We start from the raw sequence: 24,147 nt of genomic DNA on the forward strand, positions 1-24,147 counted from the left end.
CCGCCCTCCCCAACGCCCGCCCGAGCGCGGCAGATTCAAACCGGGGCTCCGCTCGGACCGCGGCAGCCGCGCCCGAGCACCCTCCAACCCCGGCCGAGCGCCCTGCAACCCCGGCCGAGCGGCCTCCTCCTCGTCCTGAGGGAGTGGGACAGGGACGGAGGCCGGGCAGCACCGGCGCTGGGCCTGGTGAAACCCGAGGAGAAACGGGCGCTGCCGGGGGCGCGGAGGTGAGCTCGATCCCTTCAGGGTATCCCGATCCGCCTCGGCGTTCCACGCAGGTACGGAGGGTGGAGGAGGCGGCAGGTCTCTAAGAACGGGTTTAATAAGCGCGGTAGTTGATAGTGTTTTAAGCCAAAAGAGAAATAAAGACGTTTTAAAAGTTTCCAAGTGTGAGCCGCCGGAGGGAGCTGTGTGAGCCCTCCGCGCCGGGCCGCAGTGTTAAATGCGGGTGTTTGTCACACTGTATAATTTTTTCTTTTGATCAATTCCTGTCTATAAGAGGGTTAAAAATTCTATTATTATAGACAATATAGTAATCGATATATAATGCTCTTTTTGATGCCTCCAGACTTCACTAATAACTCTGCTAACACTTTTTTTTTTTTTTTTGCTTAATTATGTTTTTAAAAAAACACACCTCTTTAAACATCAATCATCTGATGTAGTCTCCCTGAGAGAGTCTTCTAAAACTGCCTCACATAAGCCAGGTATTTCTTGGTTTTTGCAGTAAATTCCAGCTCCTTTTTTACTGCACACTTCAATGTAATAAGGATGCTCCTGGTCTCGTGAGGAATCACTGCACTGATATCACACTGCATTTATGTCCAAAGTTCTGAGAAAATTATTGCCTTGTCTAGTGCCACTTTATGCTTCCTTTCTTGCCTTCAATTTCGATAAAAGAGATAAAAAATAATTACTCCATTTACTGTTTCATTTATGTTCCCTTTGCTTCTGTGACAAATCAGTGTCTTTCTAAAAATTCTGCTTTTGTAGGCAATGTTTCCCGCTCGGGTCTTTGGTAAATTCCTACCTTCATTTTTGTTCCCCTTCAGTGTGATGATAAAGGATATGGCATCCTCAAGACTGGAAGATTTATGCCTCCACATCAATATGAAGATTTCAAATATTAAAAAGTGTTTCCTATTGAGAAACATAGGTAAACAAGAGCAGCAGTGGTATTTGGCTTGCACTTCACTCCAGGAAAGACCCTGAGGGGCTGGAGCTGGGAAGGGGCTGGAGCCCCAGGAGCGGCTGAGGGAGCTGGGCAGGGGCTGAGCCTGGAGCAAAGGAGGCTCAGGGGGGCCCTTGTGGCTCTGCACAGCTCCTGACAGGAGGGGACAGCCGGGGGGGGAACAGGGACAGGAGCAGAGGGAACGGCCTCAGGCTGGGCATGGGGACGGTCAGGTTGGACAGCAGCAGGAATTTCTCCATAGAAAGGGAGGTCAGGAATCCACCCAGGGAGGTGGTGGAATCCCGATTCCCGAAGGGATTTCAAAGCCATGTGGCTGTGACACTTGGGACACAGGTTAGTGGTGGCCTTGACAGTGCTCTGGGGGATTAGTTGGACCTGGTCTTTGAGGGCTTTTCCAGGCTAAGTGATTCCATGAACTCTGTTGGCTGTGTGGAGTACAAGGCTGACAGTTTGGTTTGCTGCTTCTCCTGGATGGGTATGGTGGCTGAGGAGCAGGGAGTTAGATAATCACTGCTTGTGAAGGGGAGGAATATTGGAATTTGTTTTTTTCTTGGAGACCTTGTAGCTTAATGTTTTCTCTTTTACAGGTGAGAATGATTGCCGCAAGCCTTTGCTCCTTAAAATACAGAATGATGTGATCCTTGTACGTGATCTCCTGAATAAAATGGAAGATGAAGTTAAACAGCAAGAAAAACTGAAAGATTCACTGAAAGTAATCTTTTTTTTTTTTCCTGTTCATAAAATACTGAAATATTCAAAGAAGCCTTTGATATGTATGTCACTTTTTTCCCCAGATTCTTAGTAATGTTGGGGTGCATGTGCTTACAAGAGAAACTGGGGCTTGGAACAGGCTTGTTGGTGGTTTGTCAGTCAGTTCTCCAGAGCAATGAACATTAAAAATTGTATTTTTCAAGGCTTGTACATAGAATCATAGAATTGTAGAATGGTTTGAATCAGAAGGAGCCTTAAAGCTCGTCCAGTCCAGCCCTTGCCATGTGCAGGGACAGCTCCCACTGTCCCAGGCTGCTCCAAGCCCCATCCAGCCTGGCCTGGGGCACTGCCAGGGATCCAGGGGCAGCCACAGCTGCTCTGGGCACCCTGGGCCAGGGCCTGCCCACCCTCACAGGGAAGAATTTATTCTTGATATCTAATCTAAGTCTACCTTCCTTCATCCTAAGGACATTAAAATCATGTGTTTATCACTGGCCTTGAAAACATGTTTTTATCATAATAGATACAGTGATCTAAAGAGCAGTTCTACTTACACATTTTTGCAATAGCTGCACAAAGTATTCAATTAGAATATTTGTCTGGTTTTCTACTGCATGTTCACGGTGTTTTGTTAAGTCTTTTGTGGAAATGTTATCTGGGGAATGGAGGTGAGTTTACCTCAGTATCTCATCTTCACCACCACCATTCCCAAACCAGACCTTGCTAAGGGTGTATTGCTAAAGTTCCTTTTGCCTGCTCAAATTTCTCTGATATTCTGAGGGCAAGGACAGACATGTCTTCCTTTGTATCTTTACTAGTTTTCCTGGGGAAATTATGGGATAAGGAGGTAAGATGGTGGGGAGAAAACAGACATCTCTTTAAAAAGCTGAAAATTAATTTACTATCACCCTAATTTTACGTGCTTGGTGTTAGTAGGATGAGATTTCTGACACAGTCTGATATCAATTTCAGGAGATGCAGAAGGCTGCTGAGAGAGATCAGAAGGAAGCACAGCACCTCCTTGAACACATTCCACGCTATCTGCCTAAGCCCCAGAGCTGGTATGTGGTACCTGAGCCCAGGGGATCTGGGCTGATCCTGGCACTGTCCAGCTGCAGCGCTGTACAGCTGTGCTCCTTTCACTCCATGTTAACTGGGGAACTCTGGGAGCCAAAGTTGTTGTGTCTGTTGGTTCTGGAGTTGGATCTCATCCAGGCTTGTGCTAGCACCCCAACAAATCTGTCAGATCAAGTCTGTAAAATCCCAGGTTGTTCCAAAGGGAGCTTCCAGGGACAGGTGTGATGTAGTAGAAAGCAAGTGCTTCTCTGAGTCTGGGCATTCCTTCCTTTAGAATCGCAAACACACCACTTTTGTAACTGCAGTGCCTACTCATTAAAGGGTTAGTCACTCAAATGCTGGGTCACTAGAAGTGAAGTTCACCACTGCCCTTCCAAATACAATTCAAAATCAAAAATCCTCTAACTCAGTTGTCTTTCTGAAGGACTTTGAATTGTGTTTATGGGAGTTTTGTTCTCTTTTCCCTTCAGGAGTCCTGCATTTATGTCAGCTAGCTTGCCTTGGAGAGGGCTGTGGTAAGAAGCTTTTCAGAGTCAAGTAGCTCAAGTGTGTGAAAATGACAAGTAGGTGAATTAACAGTTTCAACAGAATTATTGTTACTCAGAAGGCTTCTAAGACATTTCAACTCTGAGTTTCTCATTTTTTTCTCCATCCTTTGGAGCTGTTTTTTTTTATAGAGTATTATTAGCGTGTGTCAGGTGGGGTCACTTGCAGAGTGACCCTCATTATCTGGGGATCCCAGATTTTCTTTCCCGCCTTGTCGCTTGTCAGGAGGCAATGCATTAGTTTGAACTCAGTGCTTCCAGTATGTGCCCTGAATCAACCAGCTTCACTTGGTCTGGCTCCTCATGCCAAAGAAACCTGTTTCAAAACATGACAGACATATTCCAGCAAAGTAAAAGGTTAAATGTGTGGGAAAAGGGTTCTAAAAGAGAAAAATAAATGGTAATTTCTGTTGGTGTGTGGCAGTAGGGTCATTGGTGTAGGTATTGTATTGAAATTGTTCTTAGCTGGTGAAGAGATGACTATTCTTATTCTCACCCTTTAGAGATGAAGCCCTCAGTTTAGGAAACAGCCTCTCAAAATGTCTCTAGGGGTCATGTGTTTCTTTTCCATTTAGATGTTGCTGTTTTGTGCGTGTGTGTGTGTGTGTGTAAGAATTGAAGTTTTTCAGAAATTACCACTTGGGTTCTGCCTTCCTGTCATAACTTACTTTCTTATTGTGTGAAATCTTTTGTCTTAATTTTGTGTTAGCTCCTGGAAATTGTTTAGATGTAAAGGAGGTTTGTTCAGTGATTGTGCCACCTCTGACACCAAAAGATTTTTTGGGATGTTATTTCCCTTACAGTCTTGTCCTGCTTGTGATTAGGAAGTTAATATGACTTTAGCCAGTTCTTCCCGTTCTAGAGAGAACCGCAGTATGTAAAACCAACCAAGCTTTTCTGATTATTTTCTACAGATTGTGCTCAGCCAGCTCACAGCTGCTGTTCTGTCAGTGTCAGTTTGTTGCTGGTTTTCCTTGAGTAATAATACATTGTGTGATGATGCCATTTGTCAAAACACACTTTCTTCTTTTTTCCCCGTATTGTCACTTCTTGATATTCACTCTGTTGTGCAGCAGAGGGTCAAGGAAGTGTAAGGGACATAATTGTTCAAGACCCACTGTATCAGTGTAAATATGTTTTCAGACCTCTTCCCCAAACCTTCCTCTCCTTTCTGTCCCTGGATGTATGGGGCTGTGAATATTAATGTTGAGTGATTTTTGTGAGATAATGCAGAAAGCAGAGAAGCGCTTGAATGCTGGTGAGACAGGCCTCGAAGTCCCTGGGAAAATGAAAACACCCACACAGAGAAACTCAGCAATTCATGGCTTTAGCTACTGTTTCTCTCCTATATCCTTGGGCTTTCTGTTCTTGTTCACCAGAGGAATCTCACTGAAATAAAAAGCAAGTTCAATATCTCTCAAGCTCTTTGTATTCCCTGTGTTTGTTGAGATTCAGTTTCTCGTTCCACCAGAGCCAGATTTTGTAAACAAGCATAAGTATTTCCTTTTCATGCTTCAGGTCAGCGGTGAACTGTGTCTGTACCACCTCACTGCAGCAGTGCAGGGGCAAAGGAGTGGGTGGGAACACAAAGGAAGAGTGCTTGGATATGGGAATCGTCTAGAAAAGGTTTGTTGCAGTGTGATAGGCAGCAGGAGACTGGAGCGTGGGAGGAATGAAGTTTCAAGATGTGAACTTTCTTGGTTCTTGTGTTTATCCTTTCATTCCAAACCCACCTCCACCACCACTACCCTAAATGCTCCCTCCTCTCCTGTCCCTCCAGTTTGCTGACATTCCCTGCTAGCTGCAGGGTGCCAAGATTCCTTCTGTTGTTGTTCAGACGCAAACAGATGTTCTCCAGATGATGACATCTGCGATAGTTTGGCTGCAGATGCGCTGGTTCAGAAGGGCTCTGTGCGGTGTCCCAGCGCGGAGCAGAGCTGCTCCCATCCCTGTGTCAGCGAGCAGGCGGTGTGGGAGCCAGCAGGTGGCACTCGCTGTCCTCTCCACTGTCCTGTCCTGCTCCTCGGGGAGCACCGCAGTGACGCCTCAAATCCTGCCCCTGGGGGGACAGGTGGGGCACTGCGCTGCCCTTCACTGCTGTGGGACCCCATCTGCAGCAATGATCTCTTTTGGGACGGTCAGTTCCAAGCAGAGGGTTATTTCCTTGTCCAGGTCAGCTCTGTACTGCTTTATGTAATTCTGCTGCACATGCCAGTGATGCCCACGTGTTCTGATGACAGTGGATTTGGCCATATGCATCACCTTTGTTGTCCTGCTCAGGAGCAGCTGGGTGGGTGGCTGGCAAATCCCTTGGGGTTGGAGGCTCTAAGCTGAGGGTTTAGAGGAAGGATGAATTTATAAAAATAATGTTCTAATAATCAGGAATAAATCAGGAAATTCTTTGACCTTTTGGATCTTGCCTAAAAATTTTTTTTAAGTGTCTGCTAGGTGGTGTAGAATTTCTTTGCTTCAAAAGTTTAATGGATGAGTCAGGGCTTCCCAAGATTTGAACCTGTTTCAAAGAGCTATGAAGTATTTCAAATCTGCCTGTGAAGGCTGCAGCTCTGGGCTGTGTTTTATCTGATAAAAAGCCAGGCCTTGCGTTGTGTGAAATATAATGGTACATTGAATTCTGAGCTGTGCCATGCTGCACTTGGACTGCTTCCAGCTCACCTGCTAGCAGCCTCTGTAGCACAGAAAGCAAGGACTGTGCTGAAGTCAGCTGAAGGATATGATTTGAAACAGAATAGGCTTGCTTTACTGATGTTTCTTTTGTGAAATATCACTAATTGTGTTCATCCAGCCTAACAGGATGGAACTTAGGTCTGTGACTAAGCAGTGTAGTGGAATTCTCCTTCCTACTTACCTGCTGTTTGTGCACTGAATATTCCTTCATTTTACAGCAACACCGTGCCAGCTGTGAAACCCAAAGGAGAAACTGTAGAACCCAACGCTGAGAAGAAAGAGAAGAAACTTGCAAAAGAGAAAAAACCCATTAAAGAAGCACCATTAATAACCATGGAGGAGTTTGAAAGGGTTCCTGCGTAAGTAAGCGTGGCTTCCCTTGTACCCTGGCATATCAGTTTGCGTGGCACACATAGGCTTGGGAGAGTGACCTCCTGCAGAACTGGGACTGACAGAGATGAAATATTTCATGGGGTGAAACATGACAACAGCTCCAAATGGTTTAAAGGCATTGCTAGCAAACCTGAAAATCGAATTAATTAATTGGGCTCCTCTTTATGCTGGTATTGGGAAGATGAAAACTGATCAGTCAGAACCCAAACCTCTTATCTCAAAAGTCACTGTAATTGTATGAACAGAGATTTATTAGCTAACAGGTGAATCCTCATCTTGTTTTGAGAACTGACATTAAAAAAAGAGCCATCATCTCATAACATGGAGGGTTTGTTTACATATAGAAAGAAAAACAGTTATAAATGCTGGTTTTATTTGACCCAAATATTGGTTGACTTACCACTCTGTTTTGAGACAGGAAAAGGAATCAGACTTGTTAAAAGCAAAAAACCCACTTTGCACTAAAATTCCCAAATTTCTGGAATAGAAAGCTGTGGGTGTTTTCCCCTAACATCAGGACCTGATTAATGGATATGCTTGTCTGAAGTCTGATATATAGGAATAACTTCTTAAAGGGCATTTGGGTGGCATGGTTAAATGTTTCTGTAAGAAGAAAAAATTTCTCTTGATGCCTAAGGCTAAATTGTTATTGAGATTCTAGATTTACTGTGCTCCCTGACGATACCTGTTTCAGTAAGAAATATGGTTTTGAGTCTGTACTTTACTTAAGGCTTTCCAATAATTTTTTCTATAGCCTTCAAAATTTTCAGGTGAGTAATGCCCATTTTCTTCCTTATCCTGAATATTGAGCTAATAATAAAGGACTTCTTAGAAGAGCATGCACCTGGTATTTTTATTCTGCAGAAGACATCAGGTATTTTGTGGATTTACTCCCTTAGGTAGTTCTCTCCTGATAAAATTATGAGAGGATAAAGCCGAAGCCTGGGAATTTTTAGTCTTTATCTCTGCTGTGGCAAGAAAAATAGATACAGATCATTCCAGACAAATACTGCTTTAACTTCCCATTAAGGCTATGATCTTCCACATCACAAGACAGGTGGAAGGACATTTGGGGGCATGGTTTAGTGGTGGCCTTGGCCATGCTGGGGGAAAGCTTGGACTCGATGATCTCAGAGGGCTTTTCCCATCTAAAGGCGTTTATGATAACCCTTGAAAGTGGAAGGTTTTCCTCTGCTGTTGATGGGCATGGAGGATGGGGACAGAGGCCAGATGATCCTCTTCCTATCCATTACAGATTCACAAAACCACAGAATAAGCAGAGTTGGAAGGCACCCCTTGTGAAAATGTTGCAGCTGTGTTGGAAGGTACCCATTACGGAAAGGTTGCAGCTTGGACTGTGCTGGTAGAGCTCTAGAAATAATTTAATTTTATTCAGATGGGAGAAGCATGTTTGTTCTGTGGAGGAAAATTTACATGAATTTACATAGATCTATTAATCTACCAGTATTTCTGTTGCCTGGCAATGTTGTAGTACAAGATTGAGGGAGTACTTGCAATTTCACATACTGATTGACCAAATCTAAGCAGCAAATACTTGTAATACATATTCTCTTACACCGAATGTATTCTATTGGAAGAATTAGAATTTGGTTCAGGGCCCATTTCTTCAGGTGAGCACTGGAGGTGGGGGGTGGTCACTGAAAAATGGAGGCTGTTTTCACTCGCTTTATGCTGAACATGAAAGAAAATCTATTCCTAACACCATCAGGCCACTTAAAAGGAACACAGGCTTCAGTGACTTCATAGTCCTAGGACTGGGCAGCTGGCATTTAGCAAAGGTACACACTGTTTTAAAGGGCAGATGTGGAGCACCCTGATCAAACAGAGCACTTTGCACAATAAAAAACCTGTAAATTATCTTACCCTTCAAATCTGTTGCAGGAAGGTGCTTTTTGGAGGAAGATAAAGGACATTTCACAGTACCTGTCTTTGTTAACTTTTGACTTTGAGGCAGAGGAAAATGTTTGCTTTATTCTGTGTCTAGAATTTTTGCTCCTTTCTAAAAATCTTACTGCTGAAAGCATTTTAGATTCTGTGCATTCATTATAACTCTCAAGTCTGAAAAGATGGTGGCTTGGGAGAATACATTGCTATTTTAGCCCAACCATTTTTGAGAGAGCAGGGGGTGGCCATTACAAGCTTTATCTCTTTTAGAGTGGTATATATGTGTTATATTGATGTTATTCTTTTCTCTGAGGAACATGGCACTGTGCTCTGGTTTTCGTACCTATAGAAAAGATGCTTTGATAAAGGGCTTCTGTGGATTAAGAAAAGAAACTGACTGCATCTTTTTTAGAAGAGTTTTGAATTTTACTGCATTTGGAATAGTGAAGCAGATTTTAAAGTTATTTTTATTCTAAATTAAATGCCTGAATTTGGAACTTCTCAACTTTGTATTTTTATATTAGTGTACGTATGGACTGAAATAAATGTCAGCATTAACGGGTTTGCCAGCCATGGTTGTGTAGAAACATGAGAGGGCTGTGGGACAGCTGGAGTTTTTATGATCCTTACTTCTGCACAGAATAAAAATTCCATTTGGTTTTGACAGGGTTTAATTTCAGATTAAAGCATCTTGGATGCCTGAGGGCCTCTCAAAGAACATTTGTGTTTAGGTTTAGGCAACCCAGTCCTGCCTCTCTGTTTCAGTTTCAGGATGAGCTGAGGTGCTGCCTTGCCTTTATTAAGTGTGCTCACTGTCAGTGTGTTGACAGTGGGAGCACAGGAACTTAAATAAAAGTGTTTTATACCTCTGGGCTGAGCCTTCCTCGCTCTGCACGCTCCCCTGTGGCGCAGGGAGGCAAAGAGAGCAATAAACAGCAGTTAATGCAGCAGGCAGAGCCCTGCTGTGGCTACAGGCTGTGCTCCTGCTGTGGCTGCATGTCAGGGGGGGTACTGCTGCTTTATTACTGGGCAAAGTAGAGCGAGTTTATAGCTACGGGATGGCTGCGCCTCCACTGCTGAATTCCTGAATTCATCGAGGTAGCAATAAAGTTGAAAGCTGGTTGCAAGTAACTTAGTGGCTACTAAGTTTCAAATTCGGTTTGAAGGCAGAGCAATTGCTTTGAATTCAGTTTTACGCACCTAGCCGGCCTGTCTGCCTGGCAGGGACTGGCTGCTGTTGAAATCTACAGCACTTATTTTGAGTTGGCAATTGCAGAATGCCTGTCTGAATTCTGGTTTGGAATACTGAACTTGTGATTGATTACCTACTTCTGCTTTGAATTCTTTGTGTGCTCCCCAAAGATTGAGCCTGTCTGCTCAGATTAGAACGAGGGAGGAACTCGCTGTTCATTGATGTTTTCAGTCTTGCTGTCCTGCGGCTTTGAGCCACCTGCTCTACTGACCTAGAGCATTCATTCTCAGAATTAATTGTAACACTTGTGTAATTCCTCACATCTGCAAACCAATACTGAACAAAACACAAACAGCCAGGCTGGGTTTGTTGTAGCAACTGAATGAAGGCCACAGCACAATGCACGTTGCAGGGCTGGCCCAGCCTTTACTGCCATTTTTGGGGGGGAAGGAAAGTATTGTGGTATTTAGCTTACTGCTTGTCATTAGAGTTCAGATTTCATTTTTACATAATGGCTTCTCAGTGTGCAGCACAGTTCCTTTTCCTTGAAGGCATGACTTTACATCTATAAATACTGAATAGCCTCACTTGCAAATCTTCCAATGTTCTAGTATTTCCACATCACTTTGTTCTTTATCTTCTGTGCTCCCTGTACCTCTAGGCTGTTATCAAACAGACCTTATTCTTCTAGTACTGGTATTATGAAAAGCTCTGAGAGTTCAGAAATGGATGCTGGTGGTGCAGAACCTTATCTTCACAGCTCAGTAGGCTGCACAGACATATACAGAAGGCAACACACAGCTAGCAGCTCATCAAAAAACACCAAATAATCACAGAATCACTGGGTTGGAAGAGACCTTCACGATCATGTCCAACCCATACCCTAACACCTCAACTAAACCATGGCACTTCGTGCCACATCAAAAAAAAAACAAAGCAAAACACAACCAAACAAACATTAACAAACCAACAAAAAAATTTTTAAAAGGGCCCATGGTGGGCACGGGGCCGCTGTGCTCCGGCCCTGATCTATGCCCGCTGCCGGATTGTTCACTGCCCTGGCCAAACAATAAATGGCTGTAACATCAAACACAGCTCATTTGTGGTGATAACATGAGCCAAGTTGTGCTCCTAGGCAGACATTTCATTTCATGCTGTTTTCTGCAAAGTTGCTTTATTTTTCTGTGTTTAAGTGGTATGCTATAAAAGCAACCTTTATTCCATTTTGAAAAGCTTTTTACAGCTTAAGCACTGAATGCATTCTGCTTCCTAATTTAACTTTCTAATATTTTGTCTTTCTGGTTTATGTTCTGTCACAGCCTTTTTGCCTTCAGGATTGTTAAGCAATCAAGGAAATGAACAGAATTAACTACTAGATATATTCATTAATACAAAACAGGAGGAACTGCCTGTAACTAGGAATGACTTCTTCAGTTAAGGCAGATGAAAGAGAAGAATAAACACAGAACTTTGTGACTTTCTGGTTACTGATTCTTATTTTTATTTGTAGGTATTTGAAAGGCCGTATAACATATGATCAGATTAATGCAGTTGTTCAAGAGATTAACAAGGCCGTGCTGGGCAAGTACAAGATCTTGTATCAGCCTTTGAAGTCTATGAGTGCACCAGTCAGAGACCTCTACCACAGGTTCATAGAAGAAGAAACTGCGAATACAAAAGGTATTTTTTTCCTTGTTGGTACCAAACTCATAATACTTGGATGTTGCAGAAGAAGTATAAAAATACTGGTCTTTTTTTCAGTATTTTTGACTGAAGTTTCCCATAGTGATTGGCTCACTTTTTCAATGTTTTCCTTGAAAAATATGTCCCTTTGATGGTGTGTCATGGCAGAAACTCTGAGTGCACAAAGATTTAGTTTGGAATCGCTACAAGTTCTGGAAACTCTTTGTTTGATAACCAAACCATAGAAATGTGTTCTCAGGTGTTAAACTTGGTTGGACATGAATTATTAAAAATGTTTTATGAAGTTGGGAAATCTGGCTAATTAATTGTGCTGCAGTGGCTTTGTGGAAGAGGTAAGTCTGTCTGATAATCTTAAGAAATTTTCTCCTCTTAAAAGCATAGAGGGAGTGAAAACCAAAATACCTTTCTTTCAATTGAAAAGTTGCACTTACAGGCTAGTTTTCCCAAAAACATGTGGCACAGTAAGTCTCTAATATTAAAATCTCCTTTTTGGCATGCCTTTCCTCTTGAGAACAAGCACATAATTATTCCTGGGGGCATAGTGCTTGTATCAAGCTTGGGGATGTCCTTAGAATGCCCTCATGTTTCCAAGTTCAGGCAAAAAGAGTGGAGCAAACTGTCTTCTGTCTCCCATAAAAAGAGCTGTGTCTGACAGCACCATGGCACCCACCTTCTGTTTCAGCCCTGGACAGAATGCTAGAACTTCTGCCCTGAGCATTCACTGGGCACTCGGGAGTGCCCTGAAGATAAACTGCAACTTTTTCTTCCTTCCTTTGGTTTTGCTGCTCTTCAAGACTGTGGATATTATAGTATGATGTTAACATCAGTGACTTCTGGGTTCTAAATGCAGCTTTTCTGTAGGGAGGGAATTCTCATCTGATGGACATGCTGGCACCTTGTTCTGAGATCTGTAAGATAAACACAGAATCACAGAATGGTTTGGGTTGGAAGTGGCCTTCAATATTAAACCACTTCTACCCCCTGCCATGGTCAGGGACAGCTCCCACTGTCCCAGGCTGCTCCAAGCCCCATCCAGCCTGGCCTGGGGCACTGCCAGGGATCCGGGGGCAGCCACAGCTGCTCTGGGCACCCTGGGCCAGGGCCTGCCCACCCTGCCAGCCAGCAATTCCTAATTCCCAATGTGCCAAAATCTGTCCCTGCCCTCTGGCAGTGGGAGCCATTGCCTGGGTGCTGTCCCTGCCTGCCTTGTCCCCAGGGGCTGTGCAGCTCTCCTGGAGCCCCTGCAGGCCCTGGCAGGGGCTCTGAGGTGTCCCTGGAGCTTCTCTGGTGCAGCTGAGCAGCCCCAGCTGTGCCAGGCTGGCTCCAGAGCAGAGGGGCTCCAGCCCTGGCAGCAGCTCCGTGGCCTCCTCTGCACTGGCTGCAGCAGCTCCAGCTCCTTCTCATGGTGCAGTCACAGGGCTGGACACAGGACTCCAGATGAGATCTCAGTTGCCATATAAAGGTCATTGTTGTAAAAGGCTTTATTAAAACCAAATTAAAACCGATCTAAGCACAGAATGCAGCTAGGTAAATTCATTCTAATGCAGCTAGATAAATTTGTGTGACTGACTTTTGGTTTGGGCTGTGATGGTTTGGCTTCTCTCTAAGCATGTTTTGCCTCAGTTGAACAGAAGCTTATATTAATCTGGATTTCTTAAAATACTGGCTTCATCAATTTAATTTACAGCACATTTTTGGTGTCACTGCTCCTATCCTTAGGACAGTAGTAAAGAGTTTGAGCCCACAGCTGTAGAAGAGACCCTGAAGACTAGAAGGGCCCTCCTGGGCTTGGAGTGCTGCTCAGTCTGCACTGTGATCCACAGCAGTCTTGGCTGCAGGGAAGAAGCCATTCTAGCAACTTGAGAAAGCTACAGCTGGTCAGAGAATCTTCTGTCAGCTGGGGGCCTTAAGTCTGAAAAACCGAAGTGGTTAATTGCTTTAAGTACCTGAGAGATGGTCTTTATTTCTTGTTTATCTTGGGAAGCTCAGTTAGGAAACTAGGACATTCAGCATCTGATAGAGCGTGTGTAGTTGTGTGGTAGATGGTTTTGTTTGGGGATTTTTTTTGGGATTAATCATTTAGAAAGCCTAGAGAAAAGTCCTGTCAGGCTGTCAGATGGTTCTTATCTGGCCAGCACAAAATGATTAAATGTCTTTATCCATTGCATTTTTCAGGATGACGTTCCGCATCCATTGATTTGTTTGTTTAAATCTCTCCTGTGAGTGTCTCTCTGCTTAGGATTCCCACTGCTTCTCAGCCTGGGCTGATTGCCAGCTGACCTCTTCTCTGATTTCAAGATGAGAGAAGATGCTGCCTGGGTTATCAGGGTCGCTAACAGCCACTAAGGTGGTTCAGTGAGTTTAGCTGCTTGTTTAGCACATGAACCAAACCACTGCCGTTCACCCAGCTCTGATTTCTTCACAAAAAAGATCCTGCTCTGCTGAATGTTGCCACTCTGGATTGTGAGCAAATATAAGAAGGAATCTTGTTTTATCAGAATTCAGGACGTTCTGATGCTCCCCCAGGTGTAACAGACTGTGAAGGCAGCAGGCAGGTTATGCCTGGCTTCCCAACACTGTTTGGGTGTGTTGGTGTCCCTGGAAGTTGTAAATGGTCTCTATTTGAGACCATTTTCTATTTTGAGCAGTAATGCAGTTCTTCTTTCTTTCCGAGTAAACAAACTTCCTCCTTCTCATCTGTATGTGGATTTGGTGGCGTTACAAGCTCTGAGATTCCAGCAGAGTTCCTCTCCGGGGAAACATCTCTGGATTTTGACAGTTACTGTCTCTGGAAGATTCTACTCCCTGTGAGACAAGTTTGTCACCAACTCTCATGAGAGGCCCAGGCTGTGAGAAAACATGATCTGTTATTTCTCAGCTCTGTCTGAGCAAGATTTTGGGGGACATTGCACTTACAAACATAATTCTTGGAACCTCAGTCCTTTTCTGGCAGCATCGGCTTTCCAGCTTGTATCAGCTATATCCCAGTGTAGCTGGAAGGACTTAACAGGAGGAAGAGATGCTCCATTTTTCCCAAGATGTCACTGCCTCAGTGTTAGGGATAAAACAAGGAGGGAGAATGCTGTCTTCTTTTTCTAAGCTGAAACACCCCTACCCTTGTGTCCTCCTTCCCAGTAGACTTGGAAGCATAGTACTACACATAATTCAGGAATCGTTTAGGTTGGAAAAGGTTTTTAAGATGACAAATTCCAACAATATGGTGTCAAATGAGCACCATATTCACCATGTCATACCATGTCATCCAGGGGTACATTCATGGTTTTTTGAACACTTCCAGGGATGTTAACTCCATCGCTGCCCTAGGCAGCCTGAAATTTAATGACAATTTGCTTACAGAAGTAGTTAATCAACTACAAGAAGGGGGGAGCTCTCAGCTTTGATGCAGGACTTCCCTGTGCCATTTTCTTGGAGACACAGGGATGATGTTGCAAGTGATGTGTCTTTTCCTGTGATTTTCTTAAGTCATGATGGATCATTCTTTTCCAAATATGATGCAAGACAAGGGAATGGTGGGCTGCATAGCTCTGATGCATGCAGGGCTCTGTCCTTATGGCAGAGATCTAGTTCCAGAAAGTGAGTGCCTGGTGGGAGACAGAGCTCATGGAGCGGGGCCTGTGGATGATGCAGAGTGTCTGAACTTCAGGGCAAGGTCATCCCTTTCTGATGACAGCTTTTAAAACTAGAACAAAGTTCCCAATATATAGTGTGAAGCCATCCTACTGACCGTACATTGTGGAATGATGAAGAAGAGGCTGTGCTGTCACTTGTGGAACGCTGAGTGTATCCCACAGCAGAGTCATTTCTGTAACAAAACTGTTGTTCGTTTTCCAGGATTGTTTTTCATTGTGGAGGATGATATCAAGATGTTCACTCAGCTGAAATTGGACAAGAGGTTCCACAGCATCCTCAGCATCCTGAGGCACTGCCAGAGAGTGAGAGAGATTCGTGGCTCCGGGCTCATCCGCTACGTCATCTGCTAACAGCTCCCCGTGCGTGACCTGACACCCTGCCCTGCTCTCCAGCAGGGCCAGACAGACAGGGGTTTTCAGGCATCTACCCTAAATTAGGAGTGGCGTTCAAGTATTTGAGTTTTAATTAAGTAAGTTTTTATTTGAGTTTGAATTTGCAAAGTTATGGGAGCTATAAACCTGCGCCGGGAAGTCGGCTGGGCACATTTTATAGTCAGTAAACTTCTCTGCATTTTAACCATGCTGCTTTGGTCCTTTTGTGTTTCTGAGTGTTTTTTTTTCTTTTTTTCTCTGTCAGAGAATTTTTCTCCCGTTTGTTGCCTAAGAGATGAGAACAATGGATATTGGAGACAAAAGATGTGTCAGGGGAGGGGTGGAACTGTGAGGTGGGGAGGAAAAGGGATGCAGTTTGGTACTGTCCCTTAGCTGGGGGGATTTCTCTTAGGAAAGGCAAAGAGGGGCCTGGGCTGGGGGTCAGGGGCTGGGCTTGGCCTTCAGTGCTCTCAGGATTGGAGGGGAGACAGGTGGGGTTTGTGGTTTTGGGTTGTGCTGCGGAGAGAATTCACTGCTCCTGCACTGCTACTGTCCTGCACTGCTTCTCCTTGGCTTGAGTGCGCCTTTGCTTGCGACAGCAGCCATCAAACTGGCACCTTTCCAAGGCCCCGCCTCACGGGGAGGGACCCTTCCCATCTGCTGAAGTGCCTCAGGACTTTCTTAATCTTTCTTGTTACACTAACTGTACATTTTGGAGTTTTCTACATCACCTGAACAGGAAGATCTGAGGAGATCCGACTACTTCTAGACTGATAGGTGATTCTGTTAGTCTTGTGCTTTTCCACCTTCATCATGCAGACAGATTTTTTCCTCAGATACTCAGACTGGCCTGAAACAGTTGGGGTTTGAAATGAAAATATTCACATTAATCATGAAAATTCAGGTCAAACTTGTCCCGTTTTTATTATAGAAGTCTTTATTACAGCTTTTGTTGCTTTCAAATTACTTATTAGCGTAGTAAAGTTCAGAGTAGATCTGTTGTGATAAATATAAACTCCGCAAGTAACAAAAACTGTTTTGATAAGAAAAGCTGTGTTCTTTTTTTCCTGAGCCTATATCTGTTGTTATCCTAACATCTCATCTAAAATGCCTCCTCTTGTCCCCTGTCAGCATTAACATGAAATTTAATGTGCAAAACATTCCAAATGATCTTTGAACTTTGTCAATAAAGAGATTCTGCTGAGTTTCTAGATTCCCTTTGTGTGTGTTGCATTTTGGGGTTTTGCTTTTTGGTCTTTTGCTCTGGAACATAGAGATCCAAGCTGTGGTCTCTACTCTGCATTTTATTGGAATATATTTGAGGAACCTAGAGATTGTTCTTGGCTTCTGATGGGTATTAAAAAGCAAGATCAGATAGTATGCAACTTTACCCTGGTTTTGCCCACTCACTGTAAAGTCCTGTCAGGATTTTTTCTCTTCAGATGTCACTGAACAGTGGTTTTTTATTTTTATTTCCTTAGTACTTGTTTTGGTCTGGGTAAGCTTGGTTGCTGCATGAATTTTTTTCCCCTCCTTTTCTTGTTTTGTTGTGGGGATTGCAGTTTTTGCTTAATTAGATGTTGGTTAACAGCTTTCGGTCTGTTACTCTGGAGTTTTTAATTTTCTGAACTATTTTCCCTCGGGCAGATTCTCACAAATGTGCTCATTATTTTAATCCCCTGTCCTAACGCTGTGTTTTCCTTCTCCCAAGGAGCTCTGCCCATGGATTGTGGTCACCTACTGTGCCCTTCCACTTTTCTTCCTCCAAAAGCTCACGCTGGCCAGGGAGCTGGAAAAGAGCAACTCCCTGGTGTCCCAGGGGCTCGGTGAGCACCTGTCTCCTGTCTTGGATGAGCTTTTTGCTGTGTCCAAGGCATTTGGGGGACAAATTCACCTTCAGGAGCTGCCTGGGTCTGGGTATCATCACAGAGGTGGCATTTGGGACACTAAGGGCTTGCAGGCTCCTAGTTGCTGGCAGCTTTAGTATTGGAGAAATCCAGCAAAGTTCGCCAATTTCCAGCTTGGCACCCCACTGCCTGCCAGGGCGAGTGGTAGCAAACTCGCCTTAGAAAACTGCTGTATTCTGCAGGATGTGCTCTGATTCCTGCCTGTCCAGCGCTCCCTGAATCACCCACCAGCAGACAGAAGGCACAGCCCTGCGTACCAGCCCTGCCAGATGGTTTAATTTAAAACCCCTGAAAGCACAGCCCGTGTGCTCACTCACTGCTGGTGGCAGCTGCCGAAAACAAGGGAACGGAGCAGAGGCAACGCCGATTTAATTGCCTGGTGTGGCAACGAACGAGGAGGGAGCTGTGATCATCCCACAGCCTCAATCCCCAGGGCTCCGCTCGTGATTTCACCCCCGCGGCTCTGCGCCCCCCGGACAGCGGGAGAGAGAGCGGGGGTGATGAACAGTGAACATGCATTTGGGAGAAAAGTCATTGAATATGTGCATTTGGGGAGCAAAGTCATTGGATATGCATTTGGGGAGCAAAGTCATCGAATATGCATTTGGGGACCAAAGTCACTGCATATTCATTTGGGGAGCAAAGTCATTTAATATATGCATTTGGGGAGCAAAGTCATTGAATATGCATTTGGGGAGCAAAGTCACTGCATATTCATTTGGGGAGCAAAGTCATTGAACATGCATTTGGGGAGCAAAGTCTGGGCTGGCCTAGATAAACAGGGTGACAGTGCTGGTGACATCCTGATGTGGTGGGTGTCCCATCAGAGATGACAGAAGTGGCTGCTGAATCCTGCCAGGATGGTCGGTGTGAAAAACATCCATCACCTGTTTTTAAAATTGTAAAAGTTTAATAGTAATAAAATGGTTATAAAAATAGCAATATAATCAGAGTAACAAAAATTTGGACCATTTGGATTAGGACAATGTGAGACAATAGAAACAAAGAGTTATGGACCTCCAGGTACCTTTTCTGGGCAAAATAAGCCCGAAAAAGCACCCATGTTAACAGAGGATTAACCCTTAAAAGCAACAGCCTGTTGCATATTCATACATCTCATACGTGATGCATAAATCCCATTCAAACACAGAATTCTGTCTGGTCAGTGTCAACTTCTTTCTCTTAATCCTAATGGCATCTTGAGGGCTGAGCAAGGCAGGCAGAAGTTCATTTCTTCTGATAATGGAGCAATAAATTCTGTTTCTCTGAAAGATTTAGGCGTCCTGTGGCTCTTCTCTCGCTGCGAGTCCTTTCTTTAAAAAAAGTACCTTACAGAGCATAGTTTCTATTTTAACCTTATGTTATAACCTAAAACTGTATTTAACACACCACCTATTAATGCAGCATAACTTTCTGACACAACACATATAATATTAATTTTAATATTTGCACAAAGCCAATCATAAAATACATTTTTCGCAGTGGGGAATCCCACCGGCGCTGTGCGAGGAGGGCAGGGATGCTGTGCGGAGGGAGGGAGCAGGGCTCAGGGGCTGCCAGGCTGGGCTGCTTGCAGCAAAAAAGGCACCACACACCCCAGGGAAGGTGGCTTTCCTCCCCGTCAGAAACCCATGCACGCCTCCGAAAAGTTGAGACAAAACCAAGCTGGTTTTTAAAACGCTCTTTGTTCCTGCTGCTTTGTTGTTTTGTCTGTTAAGAAAAAAAATATTTTAAAAACAAATAATTTTTTGTTCTCCTTAACTCCTCTTATGAGGAGGCACTAATGGAAATAATTATCGGCAGGAATCAATGCTGGGAGCAGCTCATACCCCTGAGTATTTATGCTGCGTGCTGTTTCGGGAGGCAGTGATTTCCATCTGTGAGAGCACATGTTCCCTTTCACTGCGCCCGTGAGGAGGGAGAGAAAAGGAGCATTTCATGTCATTCATGGATCCCTGCTTGCAGGGAGCTGATGCTGAGCAGGGCTGGCAAGAGCTGCGCCAGGCAACTGGGCAAAGAGGCTCGTGGATACTGAGGAACATCACAGAGCACTCCCTGAGCTGGAAAAGGTTTCTCCCCCATTTTTTATCAAATTTTTATCACATTTTTCTCTTAATTAAAAAAAAAAATGTAGTAAATTAAGAAGTACAAAACCTTTTGTCCAGGATGGTGCATGCTGTGCCTCGTGGGACTGAATAATCCAGACAAACCACAGTGATTGCCATCAAAGGTCTGTTTGCCTTGCTCTGCATGTTGAATTTGGGATCTGTGTGTCACAACCAGGATAATATACAGTTAAACTCTTGCCAAGATTAATATCCCACAATTAGGCTAACCATTTTCCACATTAAAATGGTGCTCCCTTATTAAGTGGCTTTTTTTTTTTAATCTAACTTTTGTGTCACACAGAATTTCCTGGGAATTGGGATGCAGTTAAAATGCAGGAAAACTTGTTTAAACAAAACAGCTTTAAACACGCTGGTGTTTATGTGCAGGCAGAGGTACTTTAACATTTCATGTACAGACAGAAGCATGGAAAAAGTTTACTTCTGCATGTGTTGCTTCCAAAGCTGAATAAAACTCAGTATTTTGGAAAGCTGGGATCAAAACCAATTAGGTGTATTTGTATTTCGGTGTATCAGGTGGTAGTCTCAGTTTTCATGGATGGAGAATTGCAAGAGGAAAATTGGTTTTCCCACTTCCTCTATTCATCATGAATTTACCGAATGCAGTAAAATCAGTGGAATATCATAGTGCTGAATAGCAGCACAATTTTTGGTCTGTTCCAGTTGACTAGTGTGTCTTATTTAATTGATGTGAGGCTGGTAAGTGATGAGGAGTCCAGGCTTTTTCATCAATTCCTGAACTAAAGCTGATTGGACTCTCCTGGCATTGTTTTAAGGCTGTTTAAGGCAAATTTTATGGCTTGATCCAATTCCAAGGTTTGCCCTTTCTCTCCCCTTTTTATTTCCCTCTTTCCCAGATTTCAGGGGGAATTCATTCCCAGGAGCAGCCCAGCTCCTGTTCCCACCTCCTTTTTTGTGCTGGCCAGCCTCAGCTGGCTCATCCCTGCTGATGCAGCCCCTCCTGCCCTGTGCTGAGCAGCAGCACTCCAGCTATGAGCTAATGCCTCATGTTTGATATTTATGCAGCAGCTGAGAAACCTAAATAATTAAATTTCCCTGTGGCCCGAGCAGGAGCTGGACGAGCAGCCTGGGGGATGTGAGCTGTGCTGCCAGCAGGCTTTGCTGGCCTGGTGGTCGCTACCTGTGTGCTCCTCCCTCAGCACAAACTGCCCCCCTGCCCATAAATAATTCAGCTGTGGCTCAGCACGTGGGGTTAACCTTTGGGAACACACCAAGGCTGCTGCTGCGTGCAAACCTTTGTTCTTACAGCAGCAAAACCCTTCTTTCTGAGCAGGGAGAGACCTGCACCGTCCGTCTGGGGGGTTCATTTCACAGCAACGGCCCCAACTAAGCGTGATTTGGTTGTTGTGCAAGTCTGAGATTTATTCCGACCAGTCAGATGTTTGGTTTAATAATCCACATTATCCCTGTTGTTTTAGTAGTCTGGTTTTCTGTGGTGCTTTCAGCTGTGTCACAAAGTATGCAGGGATGTCAGGAGGGCTGAGAGTTGCTACAGGACTCACTGCGGGAGCATCAGAGTGCTAAATCCCAGCCTAGTTACTCCTGGGCTTCATCTGGGCATCCTCTTGTTCTCAATTACAAGCAGGTGCAATGAATTATCCAGGTGTTCAAGGTGCTGTGTCGGTGAAATTTGTTAAAATCCAGCATCCAGACATCCCTGCTTCCCTACCTCAGGCATCTAACGCTGCCTCCCCTTCTCCTGGTGCCTCATCCCGGGGTGATGGCAGGCGGAGATACCCGTGGGAAAGAGAGGCTTTGCAGGTTGGGGATGAGTCACTCCAGAGGCTGGGAATGAGCTGGCCAGCAGTGGTAGGTCAGAGGAGACCTGATGGCCCCAGCAGACCACAATTAAAGCAGGAATCCATTGGTGCGGCTATGGCAAAGTGAGCCAGTAAATGCCGATAGGATCTGGTCTCCCAAACTGTTAGAAATGGAAAGCAGTCAGTCAACATCCCAATTACAAAGAGGACTGGGCTTGGACTCTCTCTGTGAGGTCCTGGCTCCTGGTAGGAGAAATTCAAGAGAATCTGTGAGATAGTAGTGATGGCTAGGAAGGGATGAAAGCGAAAAGCAAGGAATTGGGCTCATTTGGTGTAGAGAGAGATGCAGAACCCTCAGTGGTGTGTCCTGGAGGGTGATAAAAATCATGGGAAGGTGTGAGTGCAGGGGAATGATGCAGGAGCACTGCGGCCGGCCACACCCTCAGTTACACCAAGCCTGCAGCAAGACCTCAAAGAGCTCATCATCCATCCTCTCAGACATGTAATTTCAGAGTCTGCTAGCTCAGGCTAATTGCTCCTGGAACGGGCTTGTTCCTCCCTTGCAGCAGCAGCGGCATCCCGGACATCCTGCCCTTCCCTCTGCCAGACCTGGGGAATAACTGCAAAGGGAGAAAAAGGCCCATTAACCTTTGCTGTCCGTCTTTTCTTGCTGTAATCCAGTTGGTGTTTGCCTTGATGGTGATAATTACACAGAAGTATGTAATTGCAAGACAAATGTTTAATTAAGAGCAGGTTTGTTGCTAGTCTCTTGTCTGCTTCCATCTGGGAAGAGCGTGGTTGCGCCGGTTGTCTTGGCAGCCCGGATCGAAGGTCTAACGAGCCCGTCCTGCACCCTTGCTAAAGAGGAAGGAAATAAATGAAATTAATGCACTAATGGGACCCCTCGATCCCCTCCTGCTGCCATAGGAGCTTCTCATTTCTGTATAATACTTTGCTCAAGACCCGCATATTTTATGGTGGATAAAGCAGGTTTATTTAAGTAGAATAATTTGGGATGGTGTGTCCTGCCTGGTCATAGCTTCAGGAAAGCTTGTAAGAAAAACTGCTCTTCCAGGTGCTGCAGTTATCTGCATTTAGATGAGCTTAAATCAAAATTTCATTTTTCTAGCTCTTTAGCAATGCCCGGTAATGTATTCCTGCAATATCCTTCTAAACCCAAAAAAACCCCTTGGGTTGAGGTTACTTGTTTAGGCATGTCTGAATAAATGGGTTGTGAATTCTCAACCTGTGCTGCTGCTTGGGAAGACTTACAAACACAAAGGTGGCCCTGTAAGCTGACTGCACAAAGAAATGGCATTAAAAATATTCCTCTTCTCATCACTCCTTGGTGCAGAGGGTGTCTGGGGCAGAGCTGTCTCCCTGCCTCAGCAGCAGCGAGCATCAGCTGCTGAAATAATTCAGATATGTTCTCCCACTGGGAAAGCACACTGATCTTAATAGGGGTTTTTAATTAAATAATATGCTGGCTGTTACAAGCTGGAAATACTTTGTGTTTCGCGTTTATTCTTTGCAGCAGCGTTTCCTTCTGGTTGTCACTCGGTTGCTCGAGGAGAGAAAGGCTCGGGAATTTCTCCGCGCTGGGAAGCAGCCCCGGGAGCTGCCCACAGGCTGCACGCTGAGGATGGGCGATGGAAATGCTCATGTGAGCAGCTGGGCAGGTGCTGACCCTGCAGGTCCTGTCACGGATCCATCCCAGCCCAGCACCGGGGCTCTCCTGGCCAGACGGGAGGTTTGGGAATCTTTCCCTTAGATGGTTGCAGTTTATTGCAGCCCTGAGACGTGTGAAGAGTCTCTGTTTCGGCCCGCATGTTCAAATAATGAGTTGGAGCTCTTCAGCTTTCTGTCTCAGAGTTGTTTACTGTATCTTATCTATAAAGATTTTTCTCCTGCCCCGCCAAGGTCCGTCCAGCAGGACAGTTCCAGGCACTCTGCCTGCCCCCGGAGCGGTGCCATCTCTACACTACAAAATACGTATAACATGTTTACAATTACTTTCCGATACCCACCACCTATGCCAAACAGTGAGCTTCCACTCCAAGCCAATCCAAAAGTGCCAACAGCACAGAGAAGAAGGAGGAGAAGGAGAAGGAGAAGGAGAAGGAGAAGGAGAAGGAGAAGGAGAAGGAGAAGGAGAAGGAGAAGGAGAAGGAGAAGGAGAAGGAGAAGGCTGGACACACCCAAGTCCCTCCATCCTGTCCCCAAAACCCCCATTCCAAAAACCCCAAAATCTACTTTTTCACCTAGTGATAATTTTATTATTATGATACTATTTATTATTACACAGAAGTTTTTCTATGGCTTTCAGGTCTTCATCCAAAGCTGGTATTTTGCTCCATGGGTCATAATCAAACCCACAGGTGTTCAGGGCTGTGTGCCAGAGTCTGTGAGCCCCCTGGCAGGGGTCCTGGCAACTCTGGACACCCAGAGGGATGCACTGAGTTCTGACAGCTTTCCCCTGCTGATAACGAAGCGGGCAATCAGGCTGGAGAGCAGCACTTCCAGGGAGTGCTGCAAACCCAGGGAACACAATCACATCCCTTTTCACCCCACGCTGTGTGGGGCAGAGCCCGGAGGTGCCATGGTGTGAAAAATGCAGGTATTTTATGATTGGATTTTGGCAAATATTAAAATGAATATTATATGTGTTGTGTTAGGAAGTAATGCTGTATTAATTTTCTTAAGTACTGTGTTAAATATAGTTTTAGGTTATAAAAATTGTTAAAATAGAAACGATGCTGTGTAGGATACTTTCCTTTAAAGAAAGGGCTTGCAGTGAGATAGCAGCCACAGGACACCTGAATCTTTTGGAGAAAAAGAATTTATTCCCCTCTTATCAGGAGAAACTAACTTCTTCCCACCTCTCAGGCGCTGTTAAGATTAGGAGGA

The 24,147-nt window shown here is 44.7% G+C and overlaps 1 protein-coding gene across 1 annotated transcript; it reads left to right on the forward strand.

Moving 5' to 3' along the window:
* Positions 1–1,056: 1,056 nt before the first annotated feature.
* Positions 1,057–15,853, forward strand: SKA1 (spindle and kinetochore associated complex subunit 1). The gene is made up of 7 exons (XM_054283572.1): positions 1,057–1,156; positions 1,780–1,904; positions 2,876–2,964; positions 6,429–6,569; positions 11,211–11,380; positions 15,257–15,414; positions 15,692–15,853. Exons 1-6 carry the CDS (start codon positions 1,057–1,059, stop codon positions 15,403–15,405), a joined length of 774 nt encoding a protein of 257 aa, XP_054139547.1. The 3' UTR covers positions 15,406–15,414; positions 15,692–15,853.
* Positions 15,854–24,147: the final 8,294 nt, after the last annotated feature.

This window comes from Melozone crissalis, unplaced genomic scaffold (genome assembly GCF_028551555.1).
Source record: "Melozone crissalis strain CALT ecotype California unplaced genomic scaffold, PUWL_Pcris_2 ptg000036l_1, whole genome shotgun sequence".
Taxonomy (NCBI): Eukaryota; Metazoa; Chordata; class Aves; order Passeriformes; family Passerellidae; genus Melozone; species Melozone crissalis.

Bases quoted from the DNA above. Each gene is read 5' to 3' on its own strand.
- SKA1 (XM_054283572.1), top strand. From the start codon at position 1,057: ATGATAAAGGATATGGCATCCTCAAGACTGGAAGATTTATGCCTCCAC. The intron at 1,157-1,779 runs GTAAACAAGAGC...TCTCTTTTACAG, and splicing joins TTTCCTATTGAGAAACATAG to GTGAGAATGATTGCCGCAAG. The intron at 1,905-2,875 runs GTAATCTTTTTT...TATCAATTTCAG, and splicing joins AACTGAAAGATTCACTGAAA to GAGATGCAGAAGGCTGCTGA.